The 20,491-nt window shown below is 37.0% G+C and overlaps 1 protein-coding gene across 1 annotated transcript in view; it reads right to left on the bottom strand.

Moving 5' to 3' along the window:
* Window positions 1–20,491, bottom strand: part of DNAH8 (dynein axonemal heavy chain 8) — a 339,355-nt gene that overhangs the window by 74,317 nt on the left and 244,547 nt on the right. The window contains exons 71-78 of the mRNA XM_011354823.2: window positions 17,308–17,435; window positions 16,433–16,604; window positions 14,799–14,954; window positions 9,926–10,081; window positions 8,313–8,495; window positions 5,016–5,121; window positions 3,043–3,295; window positions 2,738–2,928 (exon numbers count right to left, since the gene is read on the bottom strand). Coding sequence (XP_011353125.2) covers window positions 2,738–2,928; window positions 3,043–3,295; window positions 5,016–5,121; window positions 8,313–8,495; window positions 9,926–10,081; window positions 14,799–14,954; window positions 16,433–16,604; window positions 17,308–17,435 — 1,345 coding nt within the window. The remainder of the gene's footprint in view (window positions 1–2,737; window positions 2,929–3,042; window positions 3,296–5,015; window positions 5,122–8,312; window positions 8,496–9,925; window positions 10,082–14,798; window positions 14,955–16,432; window positions 16,605–17,307; window positions 17,436–20,491) is intronic.

Raw genomic sequence — 20,491 nt, 5'->3', positions numbered from 1 at the left:
ACCAAGGGGCCATGTTTCCCACTTCTTTCTATGTCATATCTGCTTCCCATGGGTCGTACTGGCAGATGGGATCCAGGAAGCAAAGTCAGCTCACCGATAAGGAAAGATCCAAAAGTATAGTTTCCAGACCACTTATATTCCACTGATAGGAGGTTTTCCTAAGCTGTGAGGCCCGCTTTGCTCCCACTGCTGCCTAGATTCCCACATGCTTCACTGTCCCTCCTCTCCACTGCCCAGTGCCCCAAACACTGAGGACGTGGCCCCAAGTCCAAGCGAGAGCTCGAAGGTGACTGAAGTGAGCAAAAGTAGCTTTCTAGATTTGGTAAATTTATGTTCATTGTATTTAGAGGTCACAGAGACCACAAGCTCCTACGTCTGGACCCTCCTCTGTAGAGCCTGCTCCATCCCTCCCAGGTGGTACTTATCATTTCCCCCTGGGCCCATACAGCCTCTTATACACAGGGGCACGGAGTGACTGCTCTCTGAGAACACACTGCTAGTCAGTGGCAGAGTCTGGTTTGTTTCCCTGATTCCAAGTCCCACTCACACTTTACTGTACCACGCTGTCTTACTCCTACACACACTTGAAGACACCAGCTTCTCCAGATGTATTAGACCTGAGAAGCAAATATGAACCAGATGACATATTCCGATTGCCTTTGAACTACAAGAATTAAAAAGTCAAAGAAGAAATTTCAGCACTTATACAAAATTGTTTATAAAGTTTTCAAAAGCGGTAATCTAACCTGGATCTGAGAAAGAAATTAACTAAAGTAAGAAGAATGATAGAGTAATAGGAAATTACAGGTTACTGCCTGCTTATTAAAAATTGAGTGATAAGGATAAAAGCGTATCATGTCCTATCACCTTGTAGTACGAACTTGGAAATATTTGACATTTTTTTCCTATATGATCTCTTTTGTTCCCATGGCGATGGTTGTTATTTCTGTGCCCTATTTTTGCAGCTGCCTGGCTCTTTTTAAATTGTCTGGCTTATCCTTTCTAACTATCTATCTGCTGGATATCTCAAATTCAACATGTCTGTGTCGTCACCAGAACTGTTCAAAACATTCAGTTTCTCCTTCTTCCAAGCATTATGGGGGGATTGCATTTCTCTGCTCTCTTTGAAGTTAGATGTGACCACATGCCTTGCTTTGGCTAATGAAATATAAGCCTAAGTGACATGTGTCATTTATGGGGTAACTTTTAAGAGCCAGCACACAATTTGCCCTATCCCATCCCTCTGCCACAGTAATTATGGGAGCAATTTGGATTTCTGGGTAACCATGATCAGCATGTTGGAGAGGAGGTGAATGAGAAGTATATCTTTGTTGTGTTAAGCCATTAAAATTTTGGGATTGCTTTTATGGCCACAAAACCTAACCTATCCTGACTAGGTTCCCAGAGCACATTCATTATTCCTTTCCTCTAACACTCCTCAAACTAGCTCCTCTTTCAACCAACCAGACTGAAAATCTTTGCACAGTCCAGAAACTGGAGACTCATTCCGGACCTCTCTTCGCTCTTACATCCAGTCCTATTGTCTTTACTTTAGGCGCGAAGGCATTACCCGTGGTTGGGAAGATGGTAATACACACCCTTGATCCTCTTTTCTCTAATCCTATATATGTCTGCCAGAGTAATCTTCCTAAAGGACAGTAAAAGCTTCCTAAAGGACCACATCACCACCTCATACAACTCCTTGTCTCCTTGTGTCTTTTCTTTTTTACAACTCCTGTTTCTTACCAGATGGAGAAAATCCTTCCTCTAGGAATCAAGGCTCACATTTACATACTCTCCTCATTTCTTTTCTCATGCTGCTCTGTCTCAGCAAGGAATATTTCCTCCATTTCTACCTATTTTTCAGGGTCCATTTCAAATGCCACTTTCTTCTTTGGGGGGAAAGGGCAGCCAGGAAATGATTTATTAAACTATATACAAAGAGCAAAAAACATTTTAAAAAAATATTGGAACATTTTCCCCATGTGTCAAATAACCTGAAGAATTAATGGCTTAACCTGCAAATGTATATTTTCCAAGATTTCATTGATTCCATCAACCACACATAATCTCTCCCTCCTTTTACATGTAATGCTTTGTTTTTAGCTCTCATAACATTTAGGTTATTCTGCCTTGCTTTGCTGTGGTTTTTAAAATTATCTTTATCCCTCTTATGAGACTGTTATTTCTTTTAAAGCAATGTCTGCTTTACTCTGTATCCCAAACACTAGCATGGTGGGTTTACATAGTATGTGCTCAATAAATACTTGTTTAACTGAATTGAATGAAAATACTTTTGTCTTCTTAATTATATTTTTTAACATGGAGATTAGCAATGAATAGAACTGACTTCAAATATAAAATACAAGTGTGCCTGTTTTAAAGTCTTAAGTCATTATACTCCCTTGCTTAAGGAATTGCTCTCTTGCAATAGAAAGCTCATTACCAGCATCGCTTTTCCTCCCTTTGGCATCAGGGGTCCCGATCATGGGCAACAATGATCAAACTTCATCTAATTCTATAACTAAAAATCATAGAGTCAATACAGACCTGACATAGTTATCTTGAGTAACCAGAGCAAAATGACTGGTAATCAGAAAAAAAGAGGTATAAAGAACTTCACTTTCATGAGAACATAATTACTCTACTATATCATAAAAATGGGTCTACAGTACATCAAAGAGCATATCAAAAGCAATATCCTTTACGTATCACAACCATATTCCGAACCATTCACCTTTAATGAGAGCCTGAAACTCTCTGTGCTTCACCGTTCCTCTCTGAAGATCGATCTTTAAGGTCATGAGGAGTACAAAGAGGAATTTGTGGTTTTCGTACAGGCCTCTGACGGAGTAGGTAAAAACTTCATATGTCAGGTACTCAATAATATTCGTAATTCTCTTTTGAGGTAGTGGAGACTTCTCAGATCTGCGATACATTTTAAAAATGAAAGATTTTCAGGTAAAAAGCCTTTTCTAAGAGAGTAGAAAAACAAACAAAATTTTTAAGTTACTGCTCGGGGGCCAGGTAGCATGGCCCCACCTGGCCATGGACTGGTCGAATAACTTCAAGAACTGGGCCAGTGAGGTCTGGTACATGATGTTGACCATGCTCATCTCTGTGATGAGGAAGTAGAGGATGCTTCCGCGCGTGGCCGCAGGCCGGAACTCCTCCTGAGCTGTGTTGATCTTGATCTCTGTTTCTGCAGCCACATGCAGCTTTTCACTTACTTCAGCTGCTGTCAGCTTGGTGGTTCGAAGGACACCGATGAGAGATTCATCATCTACCAAGGAACCTAAAAACCAAACAGAAAGACTGTACGTAGAACACAAGATGGGGAAGCTGAGAAGCGAAGTGCTTCGCTTCTGAAATCATCCCATTAATTTTCAACTTCACTTCTTCAAAGCCCGCAGGGTAGAAGGGCTGAATCTTAAGACACCAAAAGGCTTCTTTCTAGCCCAACTACTATCTGATGCCTGAATTCTTCTAAACATCCCTGCTAAATGGTTACCCCGACTCTGCCTGGAAATCTGCAAAAAGGTTTTCTCAAGGCAGCCCACACGGCTGGTCTTCAAATGTCTGAAGACAAAATCATGTCTCCATCCACTCTCAGTAATTTCAGCTGTTCCTTCTATGACATAGCTTTCACCTCCACTAGCATCCTGATGGTTCCCCTCAGAGTGTCATGAGCTTGTCCATCCAGCTTGTCTCAACAATGTGAGCTGATCCAAATGTCACACACCAGCTTGCAACTACGTGGTACACTCTCTACTCCTGCTTTGGTAGAATAGTCTTTGCCACTGAGAACCCCGGTGCCTCTATGTCTTTAACAAGAGTAAATTGGGTGTGGCGGAAGTGTCCCACCAGGAAGAAAAATCCTAATTTAATTTTCAGTTTTACCCTTCATTATTGTTTTTAATGGAGATAACACATCTATGACAATAACTTCAATTTTAAGATATGGAAAGACACTTTGAACATGCTGAGCACGTAACAGTGTTCTGGCCTATCCTAGAATTCTGGGTGGCAGGTGAATGCTAAGGGAAGGTGCTAAGTCACTCTGATGGGTCTATTATGGAAGTCCAAATTGTGATTAACCTCACAGGAAAGATACTTTGATCCAACACACTCTTAATTGGATCAAGGAGAAGCCCTCAGCATTCTTTGCTAATATTTAGAACGCCTAGAGGTATCCGAATGGTGCGGAAAGTCTCTGGACTAAGAGACAGATAACTCCACCAGCACAAGCAGTGCAATTGAGGTCACCTTAAAAGTAGTGCTAGAGACTCTTGTGAGAGTAATGTGCAATGTACTTTGAAGAGATTAAGATTTTTTTATCCAAGGTTTAAAGTATTGTTGGAAAGTATTCGGTATTAGACTCCTAAAAAATGGTGGAATTTAGGTTGCTGTAATTTGTCAACTACAGAACAATACAGTGTCTTTTATTTTATTTCTTCTGGATAAAATATTTTTACACATTCAGAGAGAGTACATCCCCAAATCAGGATCTGGTATGATAGGTGCCTAGAGGAGCACCTATCCCTGACTCCTAAGTAGGAGGGCAAGTCAAATCAAGAGGAAGCTGGACCTTGGGTGCTCAAGTGCCTCTGAAACAGATTTCACATGTCATAACCCACTGTGGAGTATTGCATTTCAATGCCAAATGAAAGAGTCAATCTAAAAAAAAAAAAAAAAAAAATAGATTGAGCACATTAGTTTCCTTTGGGCAAGCAAATTAGCCTATTATGAGTTACTTGCCTCTACTGTGAGTCCTTATTTCCTCAGGAGAGAGCGATTATATCAAGAAAACTCAAATGCCAGACTCTGTTTGCTAATTCAAAAATCAGATTCTCTGCTGTCCCTCTTTAACGTCTAGATGGAAATTGTCTAGCTCGTTTTTTGCATTGATAACTCAACTACTTCCTAACATCTGTAATCACGAGGGCATTGGAAAGAGAGAATAAGAAATCCTTATTCAGAATCCATTATTTGATTACTTTTTAATAACACAATACCTTTTGTAGCACTTAATTTGTAGAGGAGGTTATCTTCGAGTTCTTTCATCTTCCGCTTATTAAAAGTCACATCCTCCAAAAGTTTAACCCTCTCAGACTCTAACTCCTGTGATTAAGAAACAAAAACATAACATCAGAACTTTAATTACCAGTTGTTATGCCGAATCAAATTTACTAATGTTTATTATCAGTTTTTAAAAGTTTAAACCAAAATGCCTTTTGCATGACAGGAGAAACTACTATCAGTTGAATCTATCTTTCTATATTTTCGTTTCTCTGGACAGTTTTTTTAAAATTATGCCTACTAGCATTAAGTTTCCATAGCACTTACACTGAAATGCATGAGATAACCCTGCTAAAATACTTTTGCCCAATTATTCCCAGCTCTGTTGCCAGTTCTCAGTTTATTTTGAACAGTGTGTCCCATTCTCTAGGCCCTGTTCCCACACTGCCTCTGTGAGAAATGCTAATTTTATTTGCAGTCGGAAGTCATAGAAACAAAGAGGCATTAATCAATAGCAAGAAACCAAGAGGCTACCCAAGCCAAATGTGAGCTCCTGGCTTGGGACCTGCCTACAGGTACTCCAGGTATCTGGTTCGGCATAGCCAGTTCCCAATAGAAATCCATTTTCCATTGTTTTGCAGCTCCTTCTACCAGTGGGGCTAAATTGGATGTGTGAAAGGTATTTTTTTCTACATAAATGATGTATTTTTAAAATTATATTTTGAAAATTTTCAAACTTTCTGAAAGATCTGATACAATGAACTCTTATATACCCATCACCTAGATTCACCATTTTGCTTTATCACTGTGTATGTAATACTTATTATTATTATTATTATTATTATTATTATTGTGAACCATTTGCAGATGTCATTTGCTGAACCATTTGCAGATACTTTTTCCCTAAAAGCTAGCAAATCTCCTAAGAACCAAGACATTCTCTTATACAACCATAGTACAATTTTCGAACTCAGAAAATTTAACATGGATATAATACTTTCTGAATATAGAGTAAGTTGAAATGGTCTCAATAGCATTCTTTACAACAATTTTTTCTGATCTTATACAAAATACACATTGTACTTAGAATTATGTTAACAGGTGTTTTTAAACTACTTAGTTGAGAAAGTTTCTTGATAAACTGCTTCAGAAATTCTACCACTTTCAGAAAGTCTTCCTAAACCAATTTGTCAATCAAAAGCCACAGCACAGCATTTGTCTGTATTTCTACCATGATTTGCATCACAATTTGTGTGTAGTTTATGTCTCTCCAATTAGATTCGGTGCATCTAGAGGACAAGAACTCCTATTTATGCTTGTATTCTTGAGGCTTTGCAGAGGAAGCACTCGACCCGATAAATATTTGTTAAATTTCAGTGCACTGAACTTAGTTCCAACAACTTCATTTTACATTTGGGGAAACTGAGGACCCAGAACTATTAACTCCAAATAACATCCCAACATAATATGCACAACTAGTTACTTGCAGAGACAGGCCTCATCTCCTTGTTCTCCAACTCCATGACAAGCGTGTACTGCCATTGTATTATCAGGTTTGCAGTATTTTATGGGATGATGATGAAGATCATGGCTGTGTTTGCAGGGAGAATAGCTAATGAATTGTTTTCATTAAAATAGTCACCCCTGGGTGGCATTATAGGAATACGTGGATGAAATGAAATCACGTTATCTTACTTTTCAATATGATATGGAGAAACAAGTATCATGATACAGTGGACACTTGTGAGTTTTACAGCATGACCTGTATCATGTTTATCTAGAATGCCTGGCAGGGTAAAAAGTGTGGTCTTACAGGTTAAGACCCTATTCTCTCCAGTCTTCATTTGTTCATTTGTAAAATAGGGGTGTAAAAGCAAGATTATTAGGAGGGTTAAACATGATGGTCAGGATGTCTTCCTGCAGATTAAGTGCGCATTTTGTTTTTTCCAGCAAGGTTGGTGTGAGCATATTAGTACATCTCTTGAAGAAGAAGCTAAGGCCTAGAAGAATGAGTGTGGGGTGCTCTGGGGAAATGGAGTATAGTCTACTTAGACAGTGGAGTGGCCCGCCTTACAGAAGTTAGTGCAGCCTGCGTGGGGCATCTGGACCAGTGAGAAATCATCCCAGAACAGACCAACAGCACCAGACAGACCATGAAGGAAGGACTGATTTTCAACAGTTGGCACCATGTGGCCCTAAGAGGTGATGGAGGCAATGAATTGAGGGGCCCATGTTCTCTCTGCCTGGCCGTGGAAGTGGAACGTTTTCCCTTTCTGGATTGTTTGTTGTTAATGAAGATCAAACAGCTAATGAGAGTGGAAGCTGGGACTGTGCCCCTTTCACAACACCAGACTGGCCACCTTTCCGGGGCCTGCCCCAAGTTAACCATCTCTATTAACCAGGTAGGACTTTACTTTTTGTTTTACTGAGCCTCTCTACTTCTTCGGTCTATGATTTCTCTCTCCCTTTTCGAATGACTTTCCTCTGTGTTTGTGGCCATCTATTTATATCTCACATCTCTTCCTTTCCTTGTCCAGTCTTTTCCAGCCATTCTTTTTCCCGCCCTCCCATTTTATGCTTCTCCGATCTTATTACTTCTAATCTTACCTTTTTCTTGAAACCTTACTACTAAAATTAATTATATTTAAGCAAATATAAACTTTCTCAGATTTTATGCAAATTATTTTATATGTGCAAATACATATAGTTATATTTTATGCAAGTATATTTTATGTGTAATATTTAATATTTTCTGAGCTTTACCCTAAACATTAGTTTAATCTTATAAAATAATTTCCCTGCTTTGGTACAAATTTTATTTAATTAAAAATATGGCTTCCTATATCATTAGATTATTAGATTGTAGTAGTGCAAACTACTACAGTGATAATAATATTTATTCGGAGCAATTTCTCTTTCTCCAATAACATTACTTTATTCATTTTTTCAGGTGTACCCCAAACTATCCAAGCATTCATAGGACTATAAAGATTAAAGTCAATATACCCGAAGGTTTAAAGACAGAAGTAGGAAGAAGAAAGAGTGGTGCGTGTGTGTGTGTGTGTGTGTGTGTGTGTGTGTGTCCGCGTGTGTGCATGTTTGAAGTTGGAGGAGAGGTGAGTTAGTTACGTGATTTCTTGATAGGACTTGAGACTGTAAAACAAGTATTTATGTTAACAAAGGTAAACATGATTTGCTTAATTTTTTCTTTTCTATATACTTAACAATACATTTTAAACATTTATTCTAGTTTATTATAAGTCTAAACTTCTTTACCTTGAGAGATTTATTACCTGTTTCTCTGTTAGAATTACTCTCCTTAGTAACTGGTTCTCGAGTCCTTTCATCGTAACAGTAAAATCAATGACTGACGTTTTAGCATTGATCTCAGGGGTAAAGGCAGGGTTTGGTAACTTTGTAGTAATATAAAGTTTAAATGTGTCCATGATGTCACATTCCTTATCACCAATTTTCACCTACACCAATTCAAATATAAAGTTTTAAAAAGCTTAAAGGACAGGACAAGAAATATAGGTTCAATTCAGGAAAGAATTTACCAAAGGTCAATGCTGTGAAACTTGAATGAATCCCAAAGGAAAGTTGTAAAATTTTAATCACTGATCTTAAATAATAAAGCCTATTCCATTCCTTTGGAATAATTAAGATTCGTGGTCCTGCTTGAAGATATTTTTAGCTATGACATCAAGCAAATTAAATGAAAATTTTATTTCATTCAAAACACATGTTGAATAAAGGAAAATTCAGTCAAAGATTTGACTGTTTTTTTCCACTTGAGAAAATTGTTTCTCATTATGAAAATTTATCATTTTTATATAAAGTATTCTTTCTCTTTGCATTGTATAGTCATCTCTGAAGTATATTTGACAACAGAAAGGGTTAATGAAATTTTCAAACAAAAAAATGTATTTTTTCAGAAAGATAACATGTATTTTAAACACTACGGTCTGCAGTATATTGCAAAATAGGTTTTGTCATCTAAAGATCAGGTGGAAATTATAACATTTTTAAATGGCTTAAATTTTTAATTAATCTTAATCGTACAATGTGATTGAAAACCACATTGCTAAGAAACCATCACATTCTCAGGCACCATGCCTTCATGTTGCAGAGAAAAATCCGGAGTCTTTTAAAAGACCTTCAGGAATGGCGATTATTTAACCTCCTTTGGCATATTAGCTACAGCATATAAAAGAATTCACGTTATGAAGAAGTTTTTTTCTAAGTAAATTTATCTTTGTTTAATGAGAAAATTTGCATTCTTTACTTATTCACTGATATTTATAAAATCAAGTTGTCCAAAGAAAAAAACCCAATAGGAAATACTGTCATTCATCTAAAAATAAAACCAAAGAAGCCTAAAGGTAGAGAATAACACCAATTAAAGAAAAACAAAAAACAAAAAAAAACACTGAAAACAATTATAACCAGTGATTTCATAGCTTCCAGCAAAGTCCATGAGTTTAGATTGAAAGTTAATAAAGAGAGAAATGAACAAATCAATGTCCATAGACTTTATTAAAATGCCATTTTCTCTAGTGAGAAAATACAGGTTTTATTGTATAGATGTATATATGGTTTACGAAACCAATTTTCTCAGAATTGCTAAAATATATAGATTTTGTATATAACACTAACGTCTCATTATTACGACCAGACAGTGTCTTTCTTTCCCCTAGGCCAGCTAAATGGCCACTCTTATCAAGATACCGCCCTCCCCCTGGATTTTTTATACTTTTTTAAGGAAACACTGAATATGAGTTTGGAAATCATCCCTTTTCCAGTGTACCAAATACTACCACCTGAAAGAAACTGTCTTTACTGCTATGCTCAAAAAGATAAGTAGATGTCACCATTGTTCTTTTCATTTTTCTTTTACAAAGCTCACCTTGAAAGCAGTGCCTGATTTAATGAAATTTTTTTCTAATACATTATCCAGGGCCGGATCCAGCTCTTCACGAATGTCCTCAATGAGAAGGGGTCGGCCCAAGGAAAGGCTGTCCTCCAAGTGCGTGCGGAAATATTTATGGTTCAGAGAGGTCACCTAAAAATAAAGAGTTCATTACTATATAAATGTTACAAAGAATGTGCCTCTTCCTAAGTGGAAACCAAGAGGTGACTAAGAATTCTGAGGACTATATAGGAAGCCTTATTTATAAAAATAAAAATAACAAAAATTAATTTTCAAAACTTGGCAAGTCACGACTTCGTTAAAGTCATGACTGGATGTGTAACAGGCTTTCTCTGAACAAGAGGAGAATCAAGCTGTATTCCTTAGCAGGGCATTACAGATGCAAGAGCAGTAATCAAGGACTAATCTTTTTAAACTTATGTAGCTACAGTCACTCAGAGAAAACAAAGTAATTTGCATATGTGTGATATTCACTTATCATCTCAGGACTCCTTTGATAAATAAGTGATTAAAAAAAAATAAGCATAAGAATGTCAGAAATGATATATTGTGTTAAACCAAGGGTCCACCTATGTATTCTATTTTTAACAGTGGCACAACAAAAGAATATGATACTCTCCATAAAATCAACCTAAAAAACTATACATTCACTTTTTATATTCCTGTAAAATATAAAGAATATTCTTATAAAATATCATTTAAAATTTTAATTATAATTCTGAATGCCTGGCAGACTCCATCTGTAGATCAATGTTTGTTATTAGTTAAAATAGACACCCTGGGCTGATCAAGCTTTGCATGAGCCAATTAGCTTTTAACAGTGGCACGACAAAAGAATATGATACGCTCCATAAAATCAACCTAAAAAACTATACATTCACTTTTTATATTCCTGTAAAATATAAAGAATATTCTTATAAAATATCATTTAAAATTTTAATTATAATTCTGAATGCCTGGCAGACTCCATCTGTAGATCAATGTTTGTTATTAGTTAAAATAGACACCCTGGGCTGATCAAGCTTTGCATGAGCCAATTAGCTTTGAACTCTTCTGTGATCCTTCTCCCTGCTTAAGTGTGAGGACTTTCAAAGGTTCAGTCCTCTGAATTTAATGACTGCCTTCATGCTTCTATGAATGCTGATTTTAAGAGGCAAGGAAGATCCACTGAGACAGCAAGTGATTAGGAGAGTGGAATTAAAAAATATTATCTCTCACTTGCTATCAAAAAAAGATGTGGAATTGAAACATTAAATAAGTCCACCTTTGTCCTGTTTTGGTTACAAAGGAAATAATAAAAGCAAAAAAATCCTGCACATGAAAGAATTTTTTCTCCTAGATCAGGAGTCTCCAACTTCTGGGGCCAGAGACTGGTACTGGTCCATAGCCTGTTAGGAACAGCAAGAGGTGAGCAGCAGGTGAGCAAGCAAAGCTTCATCTGTATTTATAGTCACTCCTCAGCGCTAGCATCACCACCTCAGCTCCACCTCAGATCATCAGGCATTACATTCTCATAGAAACACCAGTCCCTGGTGCCAAAAAGGCTGGGGACCGCTGCTAGATGGATAGCTTTTTTTATACAAATGCTATGATGTGGAAGGCCTTACTATGAGTTGAGAAGGTAAATGAATCTAAACAAAGAGCTTTAACTACTCATTAAACACGATGAAACAAGGTTCTAATAAGATTAAATGTAATTGTCCTGCTCTCTCTCTCAAAGAGTAAATTCTATTTTTGTGATTTCCTTTGCTAGTGTGATGGTTAATTTTACATGTCAACTTCACTGGACTAAGGGATGCCCAGATATCTGACAAACATTATTTCTGGGTGTATCTCTAAGGATTTTCCCAGAAGAAATGAGCATTTGAATTGGTAGACTGAGTAAAGAAGATCACCCTCACCAATTTGGGTAGGCATCCTCCAATTCGTTGAGAACAAAAAGGTGGAGGAAGGGCAAATATGCTCTCTGCTTGAGTTGGGACGTCCATTTTCTGACCTCAGACATTAGCCCATGATTCTTGGGCCTTCAGACTCCAACTAGGACCTAGACCATTGGCCCCCATGGTGCTCAGGCCTTTGAGGTTTAGACTAGAACTACGCCACTGGCTCTCCTGGACCTCTAGCATGCAGACAGCAGATCGTGGGATTTCTCAGCTTCCATAATACCATGAAGCAATCTCTCACAACAAATCTCTTTCTATATATTTATATCTATATATAGATATCCTATTATTTCTGTTTCTTCGGAGTACTCTAATACACCAAGAAACAATAATTTTCAAATTGTCAGTTTAAGATTATCTTTTACCATGTTCAGTATCTTTTATAAATTTGAAATCATATCTTCAAGTCACAATTTTAGGTTAAGTTCACTTGATTTTTCTTGTGTAAAACACTATGTGGCAGCCACTACCAGAGCCTGGGTCATCTGTCCAGATACTCAAATGCTGAGATCTTTACAAGGTGATCAGTGAATTCTTTATAGGGAAACCTAGGGAATACCTTCTCTTTCCAGAAGTCAGAACTAGGTCCTGGAAATGACATTGAAAGTGGCCTTGGAAAAGTTGTCAAGGTGGAATGTGGCCCTGGACATATAAAACGTGTTTTGTTTTTTCATTTATAAAGTGCTTCCTTTTGTTTTCCTTCTCAAGTTGAGAAATAAGAATTTTGTCTCATTTTGTTTTCATTTATGTGTTTGTTCATGTGCTAGTCCACATATTCAGAAAAATAGAGCCTTCTGAGTAAGGAAATATAGTTTAATCTGCTTACATTCCAGCAGTTAATAGTTTTTAAAATATGGAAGTGTCTCCAGCATATTTGTTACCTCTTCAAGAGGGTTCCTGGGTCTCAGTTGCATAAGGAAGGACATTACTGAAGACTATCAATGAGTTGAATGTCAAAATGGAGAGATAAAGTTATGATCAGAAAAAATAAGAACAAGATGAGCAGGGAACTTACTAGCCAAGCGAGGCCCAAAGAAGGAGCCGCAGTGCACTCCTCTGTGAATGCAGCTCCTCAGAGGCTACATTCCCATTACCTCCATTTCTCTTAATTCTTCCCCTCCATTTACATTCTGATCCTTACTATGATTGCTCTGGGTTTTCTAGTAAACTTAGACTAATGCATTGTGTTCTGGAGTATTAGTGAGGTGGGAGTAACTTCGGGGTGCTCCTAAGCACTAGGCAGTGTCCACTTGTTGGCTAAGCACTGATCTCAGAAGGAAATCTTTCAATAATTCACCATTAAATGTGGTATTTTTTTTTTGTAGGCCCTATGTAATTATTCTTTCTCTGATGCTCTATTCTTAGTTTACTGGAAATTCTATTCTGAAAAGATGTTGAATTTAACCAAGAGCTTTTGCTGCATTTATCAAGATGACCGCTGATTCGTCTGATTTTTTTTCTTGTAATGATGACACATTTTGATTAATTCCTTTAAATTCAATAAATATTGGCGAGAAGGAAAGCCATAATTGATTAGTGATTCCTAACAGGAGAGTGGCCGCATGTGTGCTAAATAACTATTACAACTGGACCAGTGTTTTGAGTTATTTCTAAGTGAAGAAATAACTAATAGTTATTTCTAGTGAAATAGCTTTTCCCTGATTCATGGTCTTTCCTACTTTTCCTCTCTTGATAAATAGGATATGCCTAAAAGACTCAAGTGTAGCTATCAAAGAGAGCAAAAGGTAATAGGTACACCCAGAGAACCAACTTTTGACCTTGGTTTCACTGTGACTGAACTTAACCACCTAAACTCAACAGCCAGAGACTAGCAAAGGAGATAAATTCAAGAAGTGAAGGAAAGAAGTTGTATTACAAAATGGTGCCTTGAAACGACATTCATCTGCCTTCCATGTGTCTTGCAAGTCAGCTGTAATGTCAGTAAAATATATACATATTGATGGTGAAAATCACTGCGGAATGGGTGTATTATAATAAAAATTGAGACAAGAAAAAAAATTCAGTAAATATTGGAGTTTCCACTCTTTATAATAAAGAACTGTGTGGAAAATATAAAGGTGGTGTAAAATCATGAACCCAGTCAGCAAGAAGTTTATGGTATGGTAGGGATAAAAGACGAATGTGCAAAGAACAATAATTAAAGAGACTTTAAATCCACAATAGAAATATAAGCAATACATTGTGAGGATTCAGGACAGTCTGTCTTAAGCTGGGGACACAAAAAGTCTTGACGAAGGTAACATTAGATGTGGACTTTAAAAAATATTTAAGAATTTTATCCGGGACGTAAGTGAAGTGAGCAGTAAGGTGCAGAAAGACATTCTCATGTGTAGAAACAGTACACGCAAAAATATGGATCCAAGAGGCTTAGAACTGAGAACAGTGTCCAGGAAACAATGACTGGTCCATATTGGTAGCTGAAATGAAATATCAATGGTAACAAGATCCGTAGGGGAGCAGGGAATATTGGCATCCTGCCCTTTGTCCACCCTTACCTTAAATTTAATACTTTATTAAACTCCAGGTTCAATATTGGACTCTAGTATGCTATGTTGTACCAAGTGCCTGAACTAGGTTGGCACAAGCGGCCTAATTTACAAGTTCTTTTGCTGCTTTTCTATAAGACAAGACCCAAGGCCCAGAATAAAAGCCATATCCAACATTGGCAAAAGCAACAGAGCCAGGGAAATGGACAGAGAGGAGGAGAGTGAGATCGAGAGAGAGCACAAAATATCAAAGTCTTTGCCCCAAATCCCTGTTATAAAACTCGAGAATGTAAATTAGCAAACAGCTGTAGAGATGACAACTTTATGACTGGCAGATTCAATTGAAATTTTGGGAAAACTTTATGATTTCAAGATTCCCACATGCCACATGGTACATACCTGCAAGTCATTTTCTTTTTCCTTTGACTTAATCCAAGTTTTGCCTTGAGTTTGTGGATCTATAAGGAGTGGGTATCTGGTGGCCTTTGTCACAATAATACCATTCTGAATTGAGAGGTCGTCTCCTGGTAATCCCTGTAGCCCCCACTCACCAATCTGAATAACAGGAAATAAATATGGCCATTCAAAGAACAAGAATGCTTTCTCTGGTAATCAAAAGTACCATAACATAAAAGAATTTAAAATTTAAACATGTTTTTCCACTGAAACTATACAACACATTACCTAAGGGGGGAAAAAAAAACAAACTTGTAAATGTGAACCAAATAATATTAAATTATAAAAACAAATTTATCATCTACTAAATCTTAATAACAAAGACTAGGTATAATCCTCTATGTTGCATTTTCATACTTATAAGATAATATGGTTAAATTGATTGCAAATTAAATCTGATTTGGGGATTTTGAAGCATGGATTTTGAACATTCAGAGAACATAGGGGCTTTTACGGTGACACTGGGTAAGCGAGCGGGATCCAGACTGGGTGGAGTTAGCAGAGATAACGAATATACATAACTAGATGTCAGAGAAGATAAGTCCCAGTATAAGCCTCAGAAACTTCCCTTGCCTGTCCTTTAGTTTCGCTGACATGGGGTACAAGGGATTGTATAGCTGGAGGCAGAAAAATTAGGGGAGATGAGATATTACATTGGCAGGAGCTCATCAATGACATTGTTTTTAAATTTCCTTTCCAAATTGCCAGCCTGCTTCCACGTGGTCAATAAAATCATGCAAGATCCAATGAACCAACCAGCCTGCACTTTCATTAAATTATCCTAGCATCTCTAGAGGCTGTAACTAATAAAGAATATCCTGGTCCACTTTGCCTTGCCAGTGGCCCATTGTATCCCCATACATTTTCTAGTCCCTGTCAGGATCAGTTCAACATTGTTTAAATTGGAAAAGATTAATTTTTTAAACTTTTAAAGAGATAACATGAAATTAATAGCATGGCCTCTCTAAGGAAACAGCAAGGAGAGCATATTCACAAATCAGAAAAGCAGCTCATGCATACAAATTGCCTGGAAAGCATTTAATACCACAAGAGAGTTGCAAGATAAACTGAGAAATTGACAGAGACATCAAATTCCCAACAAGGAAGGTTAGTGTAGTAGGACACACTATTACTCAGGGACACCAGAATATGCTGTTGTGTACTGCTGTTGGACACTTAAAAAAAGATGGCTAATGATCAAAAAAAGGCTAATACCAGTATTCATAGCCTAGTTATGTCTACATTTGCCTAAAATGTTTGAAAGAGAGTGTGACTTAATAGGACTGGTGTAAATAATTGGGATTTATAAGAAGAGCTCAGTATCAGCATGTCTATATCTCATCTTTTCGTTCATAAGAGTGCAACTGGCATGAATTTGAAAGCAAGATTTCTTAAGATGCAAAGGAACTTTTATATTTATACAACAAAGAAAATTCATTTTTTGAGCTCTTAAGCATTTTCAAAACCATCTTTTCAGTTAAATGAAAAAAGAAACAAATTAAGTGCGCCTTCGTTTCTTGGTAAGAAATAAAATAAGACTGAAATTCAAATGACATTAGGAGGACTGTAACACTTACTGTTGGAGGATCCACCAACATTGAAATAAGATTCAGGTTTTCAGTGAAAGGAATCTTCCGTGCTCTCAACTCTATCTCCCATTGATCTTTAAGCAAAAAATTCCTAAATATCTGATTGAAAGGACCAAGGTAGGAAAGGAATCCGGTGCACAGCAGAATATCACCTACAAGTCTGTTAAGAAAAAACAGTGAGTCGCCTAACACAATTTAAACTCTCCCATTAAGGAGTTCGAAAGGCCATAGTGCCGTTTTGTTTTGTTATAGGGTGAAATCCTTTGCTCCCTGCTTAACTCTTGGCAGCAAGCCTTAGAGAGACCATGCAAAAAGGAGTCCCCAAGCCCCATAGGGGTTAGGAGTGGCCACTCTTGGGGAAGGTCAGGGAGCAAGAGAGAAGGCTCCTCCCTGAAGCCTGCAGGTCCAGGGCCTTGACACACAGAGGAAGAAAGCATGCTGTTGCCCTCCCATGCCTGGTCCTGTTCAGAGTCAGTCTTGGTTAAACTATTTTTCCTTTCTCATTCCCCTCTCTTTAAGTTTTCCAAAGACACCAAGAGTGAAGAGTAGACAGCTGGAGCAAGCATCTAGATTGCTCTGGCAAATCCAAACCGTATCAGGAGCACTCTCGCGCTGAAAACCCACATCGCTGAACCAAAATTGAGATTAAAAATGTCTCACAAAACTTTCTTCCCTCTCTGTTTTACTGAGAGTGCGTAACTTAAGATGTAAGCACTTTCTTAGATGATGAGATTGAGAGGCAGATATATGGAAATGAAGGAGAGAAGCGCTTCACAAGGAGATGGATTTTTTTCTCTAATGTCACAAAGAGCTGGCATTTGGGGCAGTGATTAAGAAAGAGAACGAAAGACCAAAATTTATACCTATTGATCTGAGCTCTGAACTCTTTACTTTGCTGAGTCCATCGAATTTTTTCTCCACTCAGTCCATCGATGAGAGCGGAAGCTGCTTGCATCTTCTTCCGGCACATATCAGCATCATTAAGCAGATCCTATGTTCATAAAGGAAGAATGTCTCAAAGAACTATTGAAAATCTGGCTTAATAAAACATCCATTATATTCACATGTAAAATGCATGGAGGAATTTCTTAATGTGTAAAATAAATATAATCTAAAAGTATAGTGTGAGCGAAACTTCACATATTAAATTGTGATAATTCATTGAGAATATAATTATTTTCGAGAAAAGAAATTTCGTAAGAGAGAATTCAAATTATATAAATTAATAGTATTTCTAGTAAATATTTTCAAAACAGAATCGAATCAATAAAATATGCCATATTAAGTCTTGTATTTAATAATAATTCTGAATTCTTTGCAGTTTACGAAGTATTTTTCCCCAGAAGACTTCTACACAACAGTAATGTGCTGCAGCCAGCTTGTATGAGCTTACAAGAGACAATTGTTAATTTTTCAAGAAAATTATTAAAAATTAAATTATATAAACTTACAGTTAAACAAGTCATATTAAAAGAAAAGGTAACAAATAACCAAACTCGTCACTTCATAATTATTTACTATTTTAGTATCATCTATGTGAGATTATTTGTTTTTGACATTCAATATTACTTTATATTAGTTTCAGGTATACAGCAAAGTAGTTAGACATTTATATAATTTATAAAGTGATCCCCTGATAAATCTAGTACCCATTTGACACTATACGGTTATTTCAATATTATTGACAATATTCCCTATGCTATACTTCACATCCCCATGACTATTTTGAAACTGCCAATTTGTACTTCTCAATCCCTTCACCTTTTACACTTAGCCTCACCAAATCATCTCCTATCTGGTAAACACCAGTTTATTCTCAACATCCACGAGTCTGTTTCTGTTTCTGTTTTGTTTGTTTACTTATTTTGTTCTTTAGATTCCACATATAAAAGAGATCTATGGTATTTATCTTTTTCTGTCTGACTTATTTCACTTAGCATGATATCCTCTAGGTCCATCCATGTTGCAAATGGTAAGATTTCATTCCTTTTCATGGCTGAGTAATATTCCATTGTATATATGTACCACAACTTTATCCAATCCTCTATTGATGAGCATTTAGGTTGCTTCCTTATCATGACTATTGCAAATAGCACTGCAGTGAATATAGGGGTGCATATATCTTTTCAAATTAGTGTTTTGGATTTCTTCAGATAAATACCCAGAAGTGAAACTACTGGTCGTAAGATAGCTCATTTATTTATTTATTTATTTATTTATGTTTGTTTGTTTGTTTGTTTTTATGGCCGACTAATATTCCATTGTATATATGTACCACTTCTTCTTTATCCATCGATTCACTGATGGACACCCAGGTTACCTCCATATCTTGGCTATTTTAAATAATGCTGCAATGAACATATGGACGCACATGTCTCTTCAAAGTAGTATTTGGTGTTTCCTCAGATAAATACCCAGAAGTGGGACTACTGGATCTTTGTCTCTTGTTATAGCCTTTGTTTTAAAGTTTATTTTGTCTGGTATAAGTATTGCTATTCTAGGTTTGTTTTGTTCGTTTGTTTGTTTGTTTTTATTTCCATTTTCATGAAATATCTTTTTCCATCTCTTTCTTTCAGGCTGGGTGTGTCTTTTGATCTAAAGTGAGTCTCTTGTAGGCACCATATGTAAGGATCTTATCTTCTTATCCATTCAGCAACCCTATATTTTATTGAAGCATTTAATTATTTTTCATTTGAAGTACTTGTTGATAGATAGGCAGCTATTGCCATTTTATTATTCATATTTTTGATACATTTTTCTTCTTCTTAAAGAAGTCCCTCCAGCATTTTGTATAATACTGGTTTGGTGGTGATGAGCTCCTTTAGTTTCTACTTATCTGGGAAGCTTTTTATCTGCCCTTCGAGTCTAAATGATATCTTCGCTGAGTAGAGTAATCTTGGTTGTAGGTCCTTGCTTTTCATCACTTTGAATATTTCATGCCAATCCCTTCTGGCCGGCAAAGTTTCTGTTGAAAAATTGGCTGACAGACTTATGGGAGTTCCCTTGTAGGTAACTAATTGCTTTTCTCTTGCTATTTTTAAGATTCTCTCTTTGTCTTTAACCTTTGGCATTTTAATTATCATATGTCTTGGTGTGGGCCTCTTTGGGTTCATCTCGTTTTCGACTCTCTGAGCTTCCTGGGATTGTACGTCTATTTACTTCACCAGGCTAGGGAATTTTTCCATTATTATTTCTTGAAATAGTTTTTCAATTCCTTTCTCTGTTTTCCTTCTGGTAACCTATGATGCGAAATTGTTACACTTAATGTTGTCCTAGAGGCTCTTTAAACTACTTCATTTTTTGGATTCTTTTTTCTTATTATTGTTCTGATTGAGTGTCCTCTGCTACCCCATCCTCTAAATTGCTGATTCAACCCTCCACTTCATCCAATCTATTGATTCCCTCTAATGTCCTCTTCATCTCAGATATTGTATTCTTCATTTCTGACTAGTTCTCTTTTATGTTTTCCATCTCCATTTTTATGTTTCCTATCTCTTTGTTAACGTTCTCACTGAGTTCATCCACTCTTCCTCTAAGTTCATTGAGTCTCTTTATAACCATCTGCTAAATTATTTGTCTTCATTTAGTTCTTTTTCTGGAGCTTTCCTCTGTCTTTCATGTGAGACATGTTTCTTTGTTTTCCCATTTTGGCTAACTCCCTGTATTTGTTTCTATGTATTAGGTAGAGTTCCTACATCTCCTGGTCTTAGTAGAGTGGTTTTATGTAGTAGGTGTCCTGTGGGCCCAGTGGAGCAGTCTTTCCTGGTCACCTCAGCCAGATGCTCCAGGTGTGTCCCTTATGTGTGTTGCGTGTGCCCTCTTGTTGTGGTTTATCTTTGGTTGCTATTTTCACTTCAGTGGGAGGGATTGACCCTCAAGCTGATTGGTTTTGAGGATTAACCGGTGAGGGGCCAACCCTACGGAGTAGGATTCACGTTAGCAGGGCTCTGGTGTCTGCCCAGTCTGCTCTTTTAGCGTGTTTTTCTCTGATGCTTCCCTGAATGGTTCTCTGGCTCTGGTGCTGGTCGAAGCAAGCCACTAGGTATG

The sequence above is a fragment of the Pteropus vampyrus genome, unplaced genomic scaffold (genome assembly GCF_000151845.1).
Source record: "Pteropus vampyrus isolate Shadow unplaced genomic scaffold, Pvam_2.0 Scaffold18, whole genome shotgun sequence".
Classification (NCBI taxonomy): Eukaryota; Metazoa; Chordata; class Mammalia; order Chiroptera; family Pteropodidae; genus Pteropus; species Pteropus vampyrus.
The sequence above is the reverse complement of the archived record's forward strand: the minus strand, read 5'-3'. Positions and strand labels throughout refer to the sequence as shown.